Here is an 18,681-nt window from a genome sequence, read left to right on the forward strand (position 1 = left end):
GGATATTAATCCATTCTCGTGGGCTTGGTTCGGGAAAGCGCGCGCCTGTTCCGAGGTCTGGGTATTCACAGAAAAGTGCAGGCAACAAGCCTCCGAGTGCCAGCTTTGGCCTCTCTCTCTCTTTCTGTGAATAGAGTGACCAGCCATCTCATGCTCACTCCTGCTACGCCATCCTGAGCTGTCCTGACCACCACCCTGTCCCCACCATGATGGACTACGTGCTCACACCGAGCTGAGATTCTCTTCCTTCTGTCAGATACTCTGCTCAAGCAACGAGAAAGGGAACTGATTCCAGGCACCAATTCAATTGAATCAGAGCTTTTGAGATTCAAGCTGGGGTGACCCTGGTATGGGACCTGTGTCTGCTTCCAGGTAGACTAACATCCACCTCGAGGCTGAGACAGAACTGGGAGCAGCCTGGGACATCTTCAGAGTGTCGGAGGGCCAGTATGCAGACCATCAGAGCTCAGGGCCTCAGCACAGGCCCAGTGCCAACAGTGACTTCTGGAAGGTATGGTGAGCCCCTCCCTTACTGTTCTTTTTAAAAAATAATACCATGATGGGATGTCCCAGGCGGCATGCGAGCCAGACAGAGGCTGCTGCTGCCAAAGCAGTGCAGGGTCCCCGGGCGAGCAGCAGAGTCAGGCGGCTGGATGCAGTGGACGGCAGAGTAAATGGACATAAGGCTATACATAAAGCTAGACATTTATTACTTAAAGAAAGGAAAACATAAACAAACATAGAGAGAACAAAGACACACACACACGCACACATACACACACACACACACACACACCAGAGAAAAGATGGCTGCGGGGGAGGTCCAAAGTGGCTGGGGTGGGCGTGGTTAGTTCTTAAAGTGTCCCAAAGTAATAACATTCCCGGATCCTTTTTATAATAAAAAGTAGAAGGTTAGACATTACAGGTTGAAGGAATTGGGGGGGGGGCGAATTCTCAAGACTGCTTCCAGCTGATTTGTGGGCGTCGTCTTTGGGGGGGGGTGAGGGAGATCCGAGAGAAGCTGGGTGTTGGAGTTGGTCTCTGCTTCTGACAGGACAGGTGTCTGTGGCATGGAAATGTCCCTTGTACCTGGTTAGGGTGTTGGCAGAACAGAGGACAAAGTTAAATTGAGAAAAAAATTTTAGGACCAGGGAATTGAGAGGTTTGTATCTGACCTGTTTACGGTGGGTTTTTTAATTTGGCTCCCTGGAACTTATAAGAAAAACAGAAGTTTTAGACATATATATATTGTATTAAGAACTCCTTGGGTTTATAAAAAAAGAAATTATAATGAAAAATATTTTTATTTGGTGAGACAAGCTGGCAAAACCTCTTAGCTATCAGACTGTCAGAGATCTTTGAGAAGGATAAGATTTTACTTGAGTTACTGATTAAAAAATGACAGAGAACTTACTTGGTTGGCATCTAGAGCTACTCTTTGGTCCTCCCTGGTCGCTGAAGGTTGCATTTGACCTTTGTTGTTTAGCGCAGAGCCAGTCAGGCTTTTAAAGACCCTGTGGACTAGGAAATCTTTAGGAAGACAGGCCTACCTTGACCCTGGGCAGCTAGACTGTCGATTCTGGATCCTGTCCACGTTTGGAGGTCTCCAGTTTAGGTGATAGGCAGTTTTTGCCCAATGGTCAGCACTTGGCAGTCGAAGCAAACTGCAGATGAATGTTGGTCTTCTGTCTTCTCGGAGGAAACAGAGTGCTTGCTAGGAGCCAACCTGTCTCTTTTTGTTATGAAAAGTTTTTTAAATAATTAAACATTTAAATATCTCATTTCCCAGATCTCTGAGCAGTTGAGGGCTGATTATTAGGTATAGCTGCAGTATAGAATCTGTCTGGAAGATTGGGTTTGAGTTTGACTGTATTGACTCTTAATAGGTAAGATCCACATTTGTAAAAAGACAGACAGAAAGAAAAAAAACTGTTTGTAACATTAAGATTAGTGGCAGAACTGACAATGGTAGAAAACAGCTTAAAAGTACATACCAGTTTATGATTTTGTAGTCTGAAAAGAGATGAAATGAACAATCATTATACATAGAAAACAGGAATTAGGCAAAGTGTATGTTTCTGATGGGCCCTCTCAGAAAGCACGTCACTATGCAAAACACCTGTAATCAGAGTTAATGAGAACACCGAAGAGGGGGAGAGGAAAGGCAGGACATACATAAGAATGAGAAAGCTTGGTCGCATGATCTGGCTCTCAGTGAATCTATTGATAAAGTCATCTGACCCCAATGAACATGGTGGCGGTCACGTGTTGTGGCTTGAATGGAAAGCTGCGGGAATTTTAAAAGCCGGGGGCCGCCTGGTTGTTGAATCGTGAAAAACCCGCATAGGCTGGTACGACTTGCTTTTCCAGGTTAAGACCGTGAAAATCCCTCAAAAACCGTGGCATCTCGAGCCTATTGGGAATGGCTCCCCATTTAGGTGAGATGCAAGCGAACATCCAAAACCATGTGCCCAGGCGTCCGAGTGCCCATGTGGGATGCTAAAGGCCGAACCGGATCAGCCAATTACGTCCGCGAGAAAGGTAGGAAGGAAGAAAAGACAGAAATAAAGAGGAAGAAGGAGACTGGAAGCTCCGGGCCTCCAGATGAGGGAATGCACGGGCTTAACAGGATCCAAGCCGTAATGGACGCCAGCGACGGGGCAGAGAAGTACCCCTCCCTGAGCCCAGAAACACCAGGAGGACCAGTCAATCCCGGGTTAAAAAGGCTCAGATAAGCTGGCTGGAGTGAGGAAATTTACAATTAGAAGCCGGTGTTGTTTGTAGGAAGGAGTCCAGGCAGTTGGCGGTGTTGAGGAAGGCCCTCGGTCCGATTCAATCCCAGAAGTTGGTGGTCAGAGTCCCGGACGAAAGGTAAAACTGGAACCCTGGCCCTTGGCGGGTGAATCTTTCCAGTCCCGGCACCAATATTGTTCTTTTTTAAAAATAATACCATGATGGGATGTCCCGGGCGGCATGCGAGCCAGACAGAGGCTGCCACCGCCAAAGCAGTGCAGGGTCCCCAGGCGAGCGGCAGAGTCAGGCGGCTGGATGCAGCGGACGGCAGAGTAAATGGACATAAGGCTATACATAAAGCTAGACATTTATTAAAGAAAGGAAAACATAAACAAACACAGAGAGAACAAAGACACACACACACGCACACGCACACACACACACACACACACACACACACACACACACACCAGAGAGAAGATGGCTGCAGGGGAGGTCTAAAGTGGCTGGGGTGGGCGTGGTTAGTTCTTAAAGTGTCCCAAAGTAATAACATCCCTTCTCACCTGCCCTTTCTGGCACCGCCTCCTCACCGCCTCGGAGAGGCCTGCTTCCGGGTCTACTCCGAGAGACAAGCATCACAAGCTGAAGCGCCATGATGATTGAAGAGGCCTGATGTAACTTCCCGGTACATTGCCAGCCTCTGCTCAATGACCCAGGACCTGGGGACTCCAGCCCAGCCAGTCCCCAGGATCAGTATGACCAGAAGCCTCCTGTTTTCTGGGTATAACCAGGCTACCTCATCGCTCCCAAGCCCCACAAAGAGCTCAGCTTCTGTGAGAAGCAAGAATTTCATTTAATTGAAAATGTTTCTTCATCCCTTCCCTCCCTCATCCTCACGCCCCGCCCCTCCCTCAGGAGAAAACCCAATCAAGAAGCCAGTCCATATGGGAGGCCCAGGATGTACAGTTTCCAGAGAACTTCAAGGAAGGGGCCTTGGGAAGCGACAGGTCCAGGCATCATGGAAGGGGATCGGGGCTGGAGGAGGGAAGGGAGCCCAAGAGGACCCCATCTAGAAAAGTGGCAGACATTAGCGACACCCAGGGAAAGGAGAAGATGTATGACCAGTTTCATTTCATCTTGGTTCTTGGTCAGCTCTCCCTCTAGCCATTGCAGGCAAGCCATGATCTGTGAGAGACACCGTCCAACTCAGAAATTGATGCTTTCTCAGAAAACTTTCTCAGAAGTGGGAAGTCGTGAAGGCGACAGAGACCAGGCCAGGCAGAGGCAAGGTTGAAGACAAGGGACGCAGAGGTCCTCCCTTCCCTGGGGACCATGGTTCCAGGCCTCTAGCTCCAGCTCAATCCTGTCTCATCTGCTGATGAAGTAAAGAATCTGCGAGTTCATGGGTGATGACTCATGACTGGATTCCATGTTCTTGTTGTGCAATAACAAGACACAGCAGAGGGCAGGGGTTCCCAGGGAACATCCTTGTGCTCCAATCGCAGGCCCCTCTGAGCCTCCTGCCTCCCTGAAGTCAAAGACAGCTGGAGGTCAGGGCTCACGGACCAGGCCTCAGAGCCCTGGTTGATTGGTTTCTAAGCAAGGACTTCACCACAGGCTGTCTTGGCAGCAGGCCAAGGCTCCATATCAGCGTCCGTGCTTCAAGATCCCTTAACTCTGGGGAGGGGAGTCCCCCAAACCAGCTTGGAGGCTGACGTGGAGGTAGTCATAGAGCTCTGCCTCACTTCCTTTCTGCTCAGGAAAGCATGGGAGGGGCTGGGGTGGCCAGTCTCCAGAAGGCAGCTCCAGACAGTATGTGACCCTGGGCTGGGTGATGGAGGAAAGGTGTGTTCTGCTGATGGGTGTCCTGGGGAGCAGGATCCGGGGCCCGGCTGCATGAGCCTCTCCCTGAGCTGCTGTGGCATCGCTATATCGCTGGGATCCATTTGTTGTCCTCATTGTAGAGGAAGGATTGCTTCCCTGGGATCTCTGGCTTGTATGTGGCTGAAGAGAAAGAAAGAAAAGACATCAAAATAGAGAGGCGTGGCTGCAGGGCCCAGGCCTAGTCTCAGAGCTGGGAAGGGTGAGGGAGCTCTGCTCCTGCCCCTCAGCCTACACACCCCTCTTCCTACAAGGAGAGGAAGCATCTGCAACTGACCTCATGGTACATGGCTCTTTTTTTTTAAGGGTAGAGGCAGAGGTCACCCACTCCCCCCCCCTTTTTTAGTTTTTTGTTTGTTTGTTTGTTTGTTTGTTTTTTGTTTTTCAAAACAGGGTTTCTCTGTGTAGCTTTGGAGCCTGCCCTGGAACTAGCTCTTGTAGACCAGGCTGGACTTGAACTCACAGAGAGCCACCAGCCTCTGCCTCCCGAGTGCTAGGTTTATAGGATGTGCCACCACCACCCAGCTCCACTTTTATTTCGAGTTAAGGTCTCCCACCAAACCTTCGGCTCCCCCGTCTCCGTCCTGGGTCATAGGCTACACTAGCAGTTCTAGCTTTTGCATGGGTGCTGGGGATCCCAGCCTGGCCCTCATGCTTGCCCAACAAGCACCTGACCCACGGGGCCGCCTTCCCAGCCCTGTTGCATGGCTCTACTGGCCGAGGCTGCCCTCTGACCGTCTTTGACTCTTTATAGCTTCTATAACAGAACCAACTTTACAATACCGCTTTCTAGAAACTATGAAATGACCATTTCAAGTAAAAAGAGTATTCTTAAAGAAGAGAGGGAAAATTGCCAGGAAACTGAAAGTCACGGCCATCGCAAGACATATTTCTCTAGCAAACAAGACTTGGGAGCCACAGTCCCGGCATCCCTCCCATGTCCTCTCAGGAAACTATGGAGAGGAGCCCATGGGTTCAGGAAAACTTCTGCCTGCTGGAGGCACCAAGACGGATGTGTGCATGTGCGTCCTCCCAGCATACCCGCAGGATCATCTTGATGGAGGGGACCACAGCAATAGGAATGGCCTGTTGGAGCACTACCCTGGGGCCCATGCTTCAGAAACCCCCGTGTACATCATACTCAAGACGCCATTCCCAGAGGACTCAACCAAACAGCCAGACTGGAGCCCCTCTGTCCCCAGGCCTCCAAAGCTCAAGCAGTGATAGACACTGTTCTCCAGCGCTGGTCAGGTGCCCTCCAGAATAAGACCACAGGCTCACTGACCTGATTGTCGTCCATCTGAAAAACCAAAGCTGGGAGCCAGGCCTCCCTCCCCAGGGTCCCCTACCACTTCCTTGCCCATGGGTGAAAGAGCAAGGAGAGGCTCTCTCCTGCCAGACTGATGCCTCTGGCGGCCCTCAGTCACCTCAGGGCTACCCAGAATGGGAGTGTCAACAGTGCTTGTTTAATGACTGAGCATGAAAGACAAGGTGGCTACCTGTCAGTTCTGCTTTCCAGTCCCTGTGCGTACGGCACAGGCCACCAGCTCCTGCCATTGTCAGAGATAGGCCAGGGAGCCTTAGAGAGCTGCAGAGGCGTGGGGAAGCACAGAGACCACCCATCACTGTGGAGGGAGCACCAGCATGGTGGAGGGGGGGCCTCAGGATGCTAACTCGCAGGGAGATCTAGATGCAAAGAGCAATTCCTTGGTCTGGGTCAGGAGGGAGGAGCTAAGTGGCTACAGAGAACCACTCCCTCTGGTATCCATTACAAACAAGGCGCCCCACCTGGAGACTGGGCCCTATCGCAAATGCCCCTAGCAGTAAGCAGCTTGCCCTTCAGACCTTAGCCAGTCTAGACTAGAGGCTTAAGATTCCTTGGCAAATCTAGACTAGAGGTTTAAATATCTTTACGAATAAGAATTTTTATGAGACTCTTACAAATGCTATGGCTCTTTCCTTCTAGAACAATCTCTGGGGCTGGAACAATGGGCAGTAAAGTGCCAGTCACACAAGCATGAGGACCTGACTTTAGCTCCCCGGAGACCAAGGGTAAAGCCAGGGTGAGGACATGCACCTGTAACCCTAACACCGGTGGCCCGATGACAGGCAGATCCCGAGGTTCACTGGCCAGCTGCCTAGCAGAATCAGTGAGCTTTAGGTTCAGGGAGAGACCGCGTCTCCAAAAATCAAACAGAGGTGCTGAGATGACTCGGTGGCTTAAAGCACTCGCTGCCAGGCCTGCCAGCCTGAGTTCAGACCCCAGGATCCACCAGTTATCCTCTTACAGCCACACACAGCATGGAATGAGAGTGTGGGCACATGGACACACATCCATATACATACACACACATACACACATACATACACATACACACATGCACACACATACATATACATACACACAATACACACACACACACATATCTACACCACATGCACACACATGCATACACATACACACATGCTCACACATACACACACAAGGTAAGAAGAGGGAGGAGAAAAGAGAAGAGTGGAGGGGAGGGGAGAAGTGGAGATGAGGTTTGTAAGGTACACATTCCAGCCAGTGCAGTCACTACTACTCAGAGCCTCTGGCCTCTTGGACCTCCCAGCCTTGGTTTCAAATCCAAAGCAAGCCCTCTTTACATGCAGAAACAAATATTTTAGTGCCCTGAAATTGTGAGCTGATAACCTGCTAAGTCCACCTCACCCTTGTAACCTGCTTAGCAAACAGCACATAAAATGGTGGAATTTGATGGCCTCGGAATGAAAAGCTGCTGCGGAAGATTTGGGCTCACAGTTCTCTGACCTGGGCCAGGTAGGCTTGGTCTGGATGACAGCACTGGCCACCGGCTGGTATTGGACACAAACGATGCACTGGAGATGAAATGCTTAGGGGGTCCCTCGTAGTCCACGATCTCATACTGACCAGGCCCGGGCAGAGGTGGCTTTGGGGGCAGAGGCAGAGGGTGGGCAGAAAAGTTCAGGAGCGCACCTTTCCTTTGGAAAAGACAAAAATGCAAAGACGTCACCACAGCAGCCTCATGGGGGAAATGGCAGAGTCTAAAGCACAGGCCATGCCTGGGGTCCTGAGGCTCGCCCTGACCAGTATCTATCCTAGTCCAGTTGCCTGTAAGTCCAGGGCCTCTAGGCCTCAGTTGTACAATGGCAACCAAACCTCACAGGCTTATCAGAGTTGAAATGAGGTGCTGGTATCTAACACAAAGTCCTTGGGGCAGTGAGAGCACAGACACTTTTCTGTTAGAGATGTCTGTTGCTGAGCTCATTGGGAAAAGCAGGTTGTACTGATCGTATGTGCTGACTGTGATCGATTGGTAGAGTCTGGCTGGAGCTCTAAGAACTGAAGCCTGGATGAAAGAGGCCTGGATGAGCCACTTGTGATGTCTGCATGGCCAGGGAAAAGGAAACCTTCTTCTGCTTTCCAGGTATTTGTTGTCCCACAACTGACAGATTTCTGTTGACATCCCAGAACCCTGCTAGCTTGCCCTTAAGGCTGGAGGCAGGGATGGAAAAGCACTGGTCTGGAATCTAGAACTTATAAGGACACTCACTGCTTATATTGCAACTGTTTCAGACAGACATCTTTCCCTCCAGAAAGGGAGTCTATTTTGTATGGCATCTTTGCCATTAAGTCACTAAAGAAACACTTAAGTTGGGCCAAGCCTACTTCACAATCCTGGAACACAGTTTACCCATGTGTGAGTCGGGGAGTTAGATGAGAGGACTTTTGAGAACTGTCCCTTCCCCTCAGCCCATAGTAAGGATAGTTACTGGGTGTCCCAGCCATCTGGGGAGTCAAACCACTGTGCAGGGAAAGGGCCACCTCCCACCTAAAGTTTCTTCTGGATCCTTTCATGGAAAGGGGAGTGAGGTTTTCAGAGCCGAGAACATTCAGGAATGGACACTGTGCCTAAAAGCAGTGGGGAAGTCCTGGCTCCCATGACCCTGCTGACCTTGGGCCTTTACCTTCTTAACTCCATAGAGCCAGAACACCTAGAGATGTCTAGTCAACCTCCTTATTTGCTAAAGGAGCCCGTGTCCAGAGAGACCATTGCAGACCTGTGGTTCTAAGTTCTCTTAGTACCAGCAATGTGGAGACGGTCTATTGTCAGCAGAGACTGCTCTTTCTTTTCCCGACCGCCCAGATGCGAATAGTCAAGCAAAACTACATTAATTACAACACTGTTTGGCCAATAGCTCAAGCATATTTATAGCTACTTCTTGCATCTTAAATTACCCATTTCTATTAATCTGTGTATCTCCACGAGGCTGTGACCTATCGGTAAGGTTCCAGTGTCTTTCTCCTTTGGCAGCTACATGGGGTCTGCCTTGACTCCACCTACTCTTTATATATATATATATATATATATATATATATATATATATATATATTCAGATCTCTCGCTTGACTTTACTCTGCTAAGCCATTGTCCGAAACAATTCATCAACCAATAAAAGCAACACACATACAGAAGGACATCCCACATCACACCATGACAAAGGTGTCTGCATTTTAGAGACTCCTACATCGAGTATGAATTCTAGTCACGCCACTGGCTGTCTGCTGGGGTCTCAGACAAAGACCCTGGAGCAGGGAGTGAGAACCCTTACATTTTGTAGGGGAGCTATGAGAACAAACCAAAAACAGCAGAGAAGGTCTGTGGAGCGGCTCCCACAGAGCCAGTGCCTATTCAGTGCTCACACCAGGGCCACTCTGGCGTGTGGGGATCGGCCTGCAGCTGGCGAGGCCCTGGAAAGCCGCTTCTCTCTGCTAGAGGCTCGAACCATGCAACAGCTGGCCTGGGTGTTTATATCCGAACAAAGGTACCCACAGGAAAAAGGTAGAATGTAACCCTCTACTCCGTATGGAGGACTTGGCTCTAGGGTGTGGTCAGGAACCTTTCTCCTCATAAATAAATGCTACCTCGTTCCTATTCTGGCTCTAACTCCCTCCCCAAGACACCCTGACTGGCTACATTTTGAGATAGACATGACTCCTAGAAGTCACAACTGGAATGAGCCAACTATCAGATGAAGTCATTCACTGGTCTGGGTCACTCCCAAGCCCAAGAGTCCCACATTCTTTCCTGGGAAGACCATGAGGTGTCTGCTTGCCCAAGCAGGGGCAGCTGCTGGAGGCAGATGCAGGCTGGGCCACATCACACACTTGCACATTTGGTTGGAGCAGCCTCTTCCTGTCTCCTATCACAGCACTAGGGATGCCCCAGCTCCTCAGCAGAATGCTAGGGTCTCCAGTGAATGCCAGTTTTACCTGCAGCTCTGGTCAAGCACTTTGAGGAGTCCAGGCTGCGGACTAAGACACAGATCTTGAGGGCTGGGTAGTCCACAGCTAGTGCCATCTGAACGGTGACAGTGGAGAGTGCAGCTGTGGCTTAAATGTCCCCTTCCCTGCTCACTGGCTATGTGTCTTCAGGAAATCTGACCACCCCAGATCATACGCTAGGAGTAACTAGGTTTCGCTCCTGTGCCTAACAGGAAGTCTGTTAAAAGGGGAGTTTTAAATCCTGAGCACAGCCAGGCAGTGGCACACACCTTTAATCCCAGCACACGGAAGGCAAAAGCAGGTGGATCTCTGTGAGTTCGAGGCCAGCCTGGTCTACAAGAGCTAGTTCCAGGACAGCCAGGACTGTTACACAGAGCAATCCTGTCTTGAAAAAACAAAACAAAACTAAATAAACAATAAATAAATAAATAACTTTTAAAAATAATTTAAAAGTTCTGAGCACAAATGAAGGCACATGTCTGCAATCCCAGCACCTGGGGAGCTGAGGCAGGAGGATTGGCACAAATCTGAGGCGAGCATGGACTATATGCAGAGTGCCCAGGCAGCCTGGGCTATCCTGTGACGCCCTCTTATGAAAACAGGAGGGCAGCAATGATTCTCATTAGGGGTCCAAACCTGTGCCCTGGAAGAGGTCAGCAGGGAACCTTGAGGTAGGGAGAGTAGGGAAGGGCACACAGGGGTGGACATGGGAGAGAGAGCAGCCAGCCTCAGCCCTTCTGTGGTATCTGAGCTCCACCACCTTCTGTGCCCCTCCCCCTTCTCTGCAGATCAGCAAGGGGCTAGGGACCTCAAAGCTGACTGAGTAAGACAAGGTCACCACCCTTGAAGGGTGAGGCAAGTAGAACGCACAGTTGGCATGAGTGTGTGTGTGTGTGTGTGTGTGTGTGTGTGTGTTCCTTCCTGCAGAAGGAACAGTGTGGGCAATGGCACCGGGTCGGGAGCAGGGCTGTTCTAGGTCTTTCTGGGAGGGAAAGTGTGTCTGAAAGGCTACAATCAGAGCTCCCTCTTAACTTCACATTTTCAGGGTCTGTGGAGAAATGGGGAAGAGGATGGTGAGAAACGAGAGAACCACCTAGAAATAATGGAGGGATGGTTGGGGGAGGGCTGAAGGTAACCGCTATTATCATCTCTTTTCCTGTGTCCCAAAGTCTGTGTTGTGTGGGGGAGGGGGAACAGCATGCAAGGAAGGTGATGGAGTCAAGACATCAAACTTCCCCTTACCCAGGGCTGGTTTCTGGTGGTGTGAGGCAACTGGGAAATCACAGACGTCCAGTGGTCACACTCAGGATGTGTGTGACCGGCAATGTAGTGTGACCAGTCTGGGTTTGGTGGCTTAGTAATGAATGACAACATGGATCCAGCTCCCCCAGCAGCCACAGCAGGGATGAAGCACACCTCAGCTTCCGAGGAAACCCTTTGTGGCTCCGAGATAATGGATGCCCTCGAGGTCTCGGCAGGTCACTTGTGGGAGGCCTCAAGACCCCTGGGACACTCCCAGGCACAGGTTCTCTGCCTGAGGGATTCCCAGGTTTGGGAGGGATATAGGGGCAATTTCTCACAATTCCCCTCCACATTAAAGGGCAACCGACTGCCTCTGGGGTGGAATGCAGTATCTGTCTGCTCTTCAGGGCAGGGGCAGTGACAGATGAGCCGCCTGGGAAGATGCATCCCACAGCGAACTGACAATCCCCGGGAACTTTAGGTGGGCCCAGCATAATTGGCCCAGCATAATTACTGAATTGGAGCTGGGCCAAGGGGCTTGATTCTCGGGCTACCCTTGACAGGACGGCATGCTATGCAAAGCCAATGACTTAGGGACTCCAGGAAGTGGTCAGAAAGGAGTCTCTGGGTGTTCCTCCACCTGGCAGCAGGTGGCATCGGGAGGACCCCATTCTGCCCTGCCTCGCTGAGTCACACCCAGGACCGGTACTGAGAAACTTGAGAACTGAAACCCTGGTGAACGCTCGCTTCACATCTTAAGACAACCTGCAAGTCAACAAATCCTCCTAACTTTGAGTCAGCTGGGCAGCCGAAGGCAGAAGACACCCACAACGCGTTCCTCAGCCACGTCTCCTGAGGCACAAGCACCAGCCTCTGGTGTGGAATGGCCCTACAAGTGACTCCAGAAAACTCCTGGGTTGGTCCACCTCGTTGAGGCTTCCAGATCTGGGCTGTGGGTTTGAGCCACCATGCGAAATTGCAGCTGTATTCTATTTCGGTAGGATACAGAGTAATCCTGACTGTAATGAGTAAGAGCCAGACAGATGTCTGAGACAGACGCTTCTCCCGGTTTGAACATTAAGTAATGCATCAAAACATCACATGGTCTCCATAAATATGCACGGCTTTTATGCGTCAGCTGGGAAAAAGTAAGAACTGTTTCCAAGTTCTGCTTCATTCAGCCTTGCAGGAGCCACAGCGGAGAAAATCCTCAACGCCACTCAGCGAAGAGGCAGGCAGGGGAGGCTCCATGGAAGATAATCCCCTGCCCCAGAGCCTGGAAAGGATCCTGCAGAATCCCACAATGGGACCACAGAAGGAACTTACCTGGTAGCCTCCATCTAAGGCCTGCGTCCCTTCTCCACCTCCTATTTGACTTGACAGATTCCTGAATCCCTGCCCCCATGCCCCAGACTGACAGCCAGATGGTGACCAATGTTTCCAGCCCCCTGCCAGATGCCTGGGTGACAAGCTGTGGCCCTGACCCCTACCGTGTCACTGTGGAGGGGCTCAGGTGCCCATACACTCAGCCCAACCCTAGTGGTCACCCTTCTTGGACCTACAAGGGGGGCTGCCACAGGAGTGAAGGCTCAAAAGGTGACAAGGTCAACCTCATGGACAATTAGTTCTGGAAGTTCCACAGTCAGTTAAGGAATTCTTAAGCCCTGAATACCTTTGAGTCTCTTCGATGAAAATAACATTAGGAATGGTAGATAAAGAGGCTGGAGGGAGGTTGGGGGGCAAGGAGCACTTGTTCTTGCAGGGGGCTGGGGTTAGGTTCCCGGCACCCACAGGGCAGTTCACAAACATTTATAGCTGCAGTTCCAGAGGACCTATCGCCCTCTTCTGGCTGCCATGGACACTGCAGACACATAGTGCATAAACATATAAAGGCAAAACACCCACACACATAAAATAGAAATGAAAACTCTCAAATGGTATATATTTAACGGGGTGACACGGTTGTCTCTCTCCACCTCCCAACCCCACTTTGATGAAGCAGGATCTGGTTACATAGCCCAGGCTGGCCTTGAATTCTCAATCCTCCTGCCTCAGCCTCCAAAGTACTAGGATTACAAGTGTGAACTAACTGACCCAGCTCTGTTTCTTTTTAAATTTGTGTTACTATGAAGTCACCATTTGCACCTACTGTATGCCTGACAAATTTTTAAGTCTGAAAGCAACCCTACGAGGCAAAATTAAACCTGCTTAGCTTTATAGATAAAGGCATGAGAGCTCACAGAGTGTAGCACATGCTGCCCAAGGCCACACAGCAGAGCCAAAGAGCAGATCCAGCTCTCTGCATCAGCGTACCACAATGAGTGTGCCCCAGCTGTTGCATCTCCCAAGCGTGGGGGAAACCCCATGTTATAAAAACAGAGCAATCGTAGCCCGAGGAGAAGCCAGCTTTATGGGGAGCATAGAAAGACCCTGCCAGTCCGGAGTCCTGTTGGCAAGATGTGAGCATGCAGAGTCAAGCAAAGCCCCAAGCCTTCCGGAAGCTCAACTCCTACCTCCAGGAAGTAAGGGTGGTGGTTTTACTAGTGTGGGGCACATGTTCCTAACAGATGCTCTCCAATGGCTTGTGACACGGGAACAGGGCCCCAGACTGAGTCCCGCCTAACTGGTGTGCATTCTCGTTTTTGCCTCTTTGAGCATCCCCTGGAGCTACCTCAGAAGAAAATTCAGAACTCACGGGATATGAGGCTTTTTCTGAATCTTGGTTTGATCGTTGGGGTTGTAGTAACCAGGTCCTGGGCCTGTTGATGTCAGTTTTAATCCACGGCCAGTTTTGGATTTGAAGCAGGACATTAAGATCTTCGGTGAGCGCTTCACCAGCGATTCATTGACATTGTACTGCCCTGAACAGAGAGAAAAATTGACATAGGATGAGACGCTCTCCCCAGATCAGTGAAAAGCAGCGCCTGCCACCGGCTCTCACAGGTACCACACAGCCGGCACAGTAACGTCACTTCAGTGGGTTTTAGTGGACCCAATGGGAAGGTTGCCTGTGTGGACTGAAAGTCAGGCCTTCCACTTGGATGACACACTTCAACCCATGGGCCACATAGCAACCTGGCCAGGTGGGTCTCATCCTTCAACCTACACCCAGGGCCCTGCAGCCCAGAGATAGGAATTACCTAGCCAGAGGACATCCATCCAATCAGGCACCAGGCACCTAAGGAATGCCCACAAACACAGTGTAGCCTGTACTGGCACAGCTCCCCCATTCTGTAGAGTAAGAACACCTAGTTCCTGGGCACAGGGTGGTTCCAATAGCTGAATACCATCTTAATGGTTTGTAAATGTCAAATAAGCTAAGGGTATGTCTGTGTGTGTGTGTGTGTGTGTGTGTGTGTGTGTTTGTGTGTGTGTGTATGTGTATGTGTGTGTTATACAAACATTTATATGTAGGCAAAGATCAGGGATGGCCTGCCCTCTTCTGTCATTTTTTGCCTTATTTCAGAGATCTTTCTCTGTCCAGGCTAGTGGCCAGCAAACCTCAGAGATTCTTCTGTGTCTGCCCTCCACAACACTGGAGTTAGGGGCGCATGTGTGACCACACCCAGCTTTTTCATAGGTAATGGGGATTCGAACTCAGATTCTTACGCCTGTATAGCAAGTACCCTTACCTGATGTGACCACCTCCTCAGGCCCTAAGCAATAGGTTCTTAATTTTTTTTTAATTTTATTATTTTTAGGTGGTTTTGTTTGCACATGGGCACATGAGTGTAAGTGTCCTTTGGTGGGGTCAGATCCCCTGGAGTTGGAATTCCAGACAGTTGGAGGCCACATGGTGTGGAGGCTGGGAACTGAATTTGGGTTCTCTGGAAGAGAGCAAGTGTTCTTAACCACTGAGCCATCTCTCCAGCCCAGCATAACAGGTTCTTACTGAGAATCTGCTGTGTGGAATGCCCGTGCCCCGTGTTCTGTCTTAAGAAACCATAGTCAAATTCACTAAACCTATGCGCAAAGCCTCAGGGAGGAGAGAGCGGCCTGGCTGGAGGGAGAGCGGTGAGCAGTCTCACCCCTGACATTCTCACAGCTCAGGGAGGGGTTGCAGGTGTTTGGGAGGAGAGACAGCAGTACTGGGCAAAAGTCCTCACACACATGTCGGTCCTCACAGCTCACGTCGGTCCAGCCTTCCCATCACTCAAATGAGGGACATTTGTCAAGGAGCAGAATAACTGCCGGCAGGAAGCTGGACACACAACAGCCCCTCAGTGTGAACACGGAGTGTAGCCTCAGCATCTAGGAGAGCATTGCGGAAAGCAAGTTTGGCAGTGACACTCTCGAACACCAGAAGGTCACTTGGGTGTGGCTTGGGTTTTTGTTGTTGTTGTTTTTGTTCTGTTTGTACCTTCAGTTATCTGCATGTCTGTTAGCACCTCTGTTAATATGTGTGTACTTGTATGTGCTGGTGCATGTGGCTACCAGAATTTAATTCCAAGTGTCTTCTCCCATTAATCTCTGCCTTCTACAATTCTTCTGATGTATTTATTTATTGCACGTATGTGTGCATTTACACATGTGCCACAGCACACACGTGAAAGTCAGAGGACAACTTGAGGGAGCTGGTTCTCCACCGTTTGATCCCGAGGACTGAACCCACGTTACCAGGCCTGACAGCAAACATGTTTGCCTGCTAGGCTATCCTGGCAGTCCTCCTTAAAGTTTTGAGACAGGGTCTCTCACTGAACCCGGAGACTAGTCTAGGGTTTGGCCAGACTGGCTGGCTATCAAAACCCGGGACCCTCCTGTCTCTGCCTCCCCAACTCTGGGATGACAGGAACCACTCACTCCTGGAGCTACTGTGTAACCACCACGGCTACTCCTCCTGGCTTTTCACTTGGTGGTAGAAGCCAACGTGTTCTCAGCAAACACTTTGTCAATGGAGTCATCTCCTAGTCACAGCCCCTCTAAAGAACAGAACCCATATTATAACAATTCTCCTGCCTTAGCCTCCCAAATATTGGGATTACAGGTGCACACATGAAAAGAAGAGCAACACAAAACTTGAAAGTCTATACATATTATCATGACAGCCATGCACAAGTGACCACGACTGAACCAGGGCCGGGGTCGGGGGGTCAAGAGGAGTCAAGTCAGGAAAAGAAATCCAGTAGAAGTGGTGGATCCAGATAAGCGGGACAAGCTTAGCTGGCACTGCAGGGAAGGGAGTTCAGATTTTCAAAGCACTATGAATTTGACTCTGTTTTGTCTGCGTTTTTGTTTTAGAGTCAGAGCCAGGCTCTTTAGCCCTGGCTGACCCCAAACTCAAGGCAACCTTCCTGCTTCCGTCTTCTGAAAGGGTAACTTTGTTTTAAACAGGATTTCCTTTTCTATTAGAAAAGTAATGAAGAGACAGGGTGAGGCTACGGGATCGGGGAACAGCTGGATGCCCCATGGGAACCAGAGGGACACTCATCCTGAGCTGGAGGAGCAGCTTGGTCCCCATTCTGTTCTTTGACACAAGGAGCCCTGGGGAGCCTGTGTTGACTGTGATGCCCTATCCCAGTGCTCTGTAGTGGGGCCTCTGGCTAAACCCCAAGGGTGCCAGCTTTGTTCTGCTGTATAAACAAACAAGGTGGGGCTTTGTGGGGATGGTGCGGGGGAGGGGGAGGGGGTGCCTTGTGGCTGAGCCTCCTAATTAGTGATGGTTTTGTTCCTCAGCTTCGCCTGATCTTCTGGCTTTAATCTGGATTTGCTGAAAGCTGACATGCCCTGCAATTTTCTCCACACCCTATGCCTCCCTGCCCCTCCTCTGGGTTCTGGGACCAAAGCTCCAGGCTTGACTGGGAAAGGCCAGGAGTCAGGTTGTGTGCGCTCTTCTGGACCCTCTGAACTGATCAATCCTCTAGGATGTCCTCCAGGCCAGCTTTTGGAATACAGTAGTTCGATTCAGGCAAGCTCTGATGTGATCCTGGATCCTGGTCCAGAAGGCACCAGGGGCCAGAAGGGAAACAGGGGTCTGGTCAGGCATCTTTGAGCTTAGATACGCTATTTAGTGGCCAGCGGCACTGGACAAGTTTTATAACTCTTTGAGCATCTTTCTTTCGTGATGAAATCCAGGAATCTGGGCACGGGCAGGCAGAACGCTCCCTGTGGAATAAACGCTGGGAAATGCAGCCAGGACCTGCCTCATCATTTAGGAAGACAGTGAAGTGACCTCTGAACTAGTGTCACCCTCTCTCTCCCTGTCAGTAGGAAGAGGCCACTTCCTCACCTGGCTGCTGTGCCTGACCCCAAAAGGCCACATCAAGAAGGCTGCTTAGGCTACATGTGCAGAGCCACTGGGTCCCTAATCCTCTCCTCTATGTTCAGCACTTTCTCTGCATACATGAGCACGTACACACACACACACACACACACACACACATCTCCCCACATCCCCCCGCATCCCACACACACACACATCCTACCCATCCACATACATCCCACCCACCCACCCCACACACACGCGTGTGCGTGCGCACACACACACACACACACACACGCACGCACGAGAGCGCGCACACACACACACACACACACACACGGGCAAACCAAGCTCTTTCCCAACAGACTCCCTTTAGGAGATGGTGCTCAGAGACCCAGAGCCAAGTCACTGCTTACCTGGAGCTGGCCCTCCAGATCTGGTCAAAGGGAAGACTCCTCTTTCTGTTTTTGACAGAAACCCAACTCGAGGAGAGACATTGCTTCGTTTTTTGCAGCCTGGGAGGGAGGCCTGTGAGGGAGAAAACACACCCCGTGTGCTCAGTGCCTGCCCCTCTCTGTCTCTGTCACCCAGCCTGGACAGGTGGCAAATAGGAACCAAATTGAAACCTGTCCTTCTTGAGAGGAGAACTGACGTGAGCTGAAAAGGTGACTCTGCACGTGACTTTATTACTTAGTTCAAGTGGTCTGTGACCATCATGCACGTACACACACACACACACACACACACACACACACACTCAAATACACACATGCGCACATGCACACACACCAAGGTGAAACCAGAGGAGAATGGCTAGGAGGGAGACCTGAAGACCCTGGTCTCTGGCCCCTCTTCAGCCTGGCTGAGGCTGCGTGGCCCTGATCAGGGGGCTTAATCGCTTTGCGCTTGAGTTCTCGCACTGTAAAGGGCATCAGGTGACCCCCACTCTGCTTGTTTTAGAGCATTGCCCTGGGCAGGCGAGGCCATCACAAACCGTCTAGAGAAAGTTGGGTTTTGCTTGTTTGTTTCTTCTCAGTGTTGGGGTCCTGTGCACCACAGCTCAGCTGCACCCACGGCTGGGTGTGTGTGTGTGTGGGGGGGGGGTGTTCTTACTGAGCGTTTGGTGCGGAGCGGTCACAACTCATTTACATTTCTTTTGCTGTCATTTTTGTCCTTTCCAGGACAAGTCCTCATGCCTCTCCACCTGGTCCCCGGCTGCATTCTTCTCTGTGCAAACAGTGCTCGCTGCACACGGCATCTGGGGAGCGCCGAGTCCTATCGCTCGAGATTACGATCAAGTCTGCAATCGCTCTTCTCT

General features: G+C 50.7%; 1 protein-coding gene across 8 annotated transcripts in view; it reads right to left on the bottom strand.

Annotated features, from left to right (window-relative positions):
- Positions 1-994: 994 nt before the first annotated feature.
- Positions 995-18,681, bottom strand: part of Stpg1 (sperm tail PG-rich repeat containing 1) — a 46,393-nt gene continuing 28,706 nt past the window's right edge. For 7 of the 8 annotated variants that reach the window (XM_048443207.3, XM_048443208.3, XM_048443205.3 and 4 more), the window contains 4 exons: positions 17,780-17,891; positions 13,860-14,025; positions 7,427-7,617; positions 3,563-4,737 (listed from right to left, as the gene is read on the bottom strand). In XM_048443207.3, coding sequence (XP_048299164.3) covers positions 4,661-4,737; positions 7,427-7,617; positions 13,860-14,025; positions 17,780-17,891 — 546 coding nt within the window. In that variant the 3' untranslated portion in view covers positions 3,563-4,660. Of the gene's footprint in view, positions 4,738-7,426; positions 7,618-13,859; positions 14,026-17,779; positions 17,892-18,681 lie in introns of all 8 variants that reach the window. The other variant, XM_087907022.1, reaches the window with a different exon arrangement.

Source organism: Myodes glareolus, chromosome 6 (genome assembly GCF_982192425.1).
Source record: "Myodes glareolus chromosome 6, mMyoGla1.1, whole genome shotgun sequence".
Classification (NCBI taxonomy): domain Eukaryota; kingdom Metazoa; phylum Chordata; class Mammalia; order Rodentia; family Cricetidae; genus Myodes; species Myodes glareolus.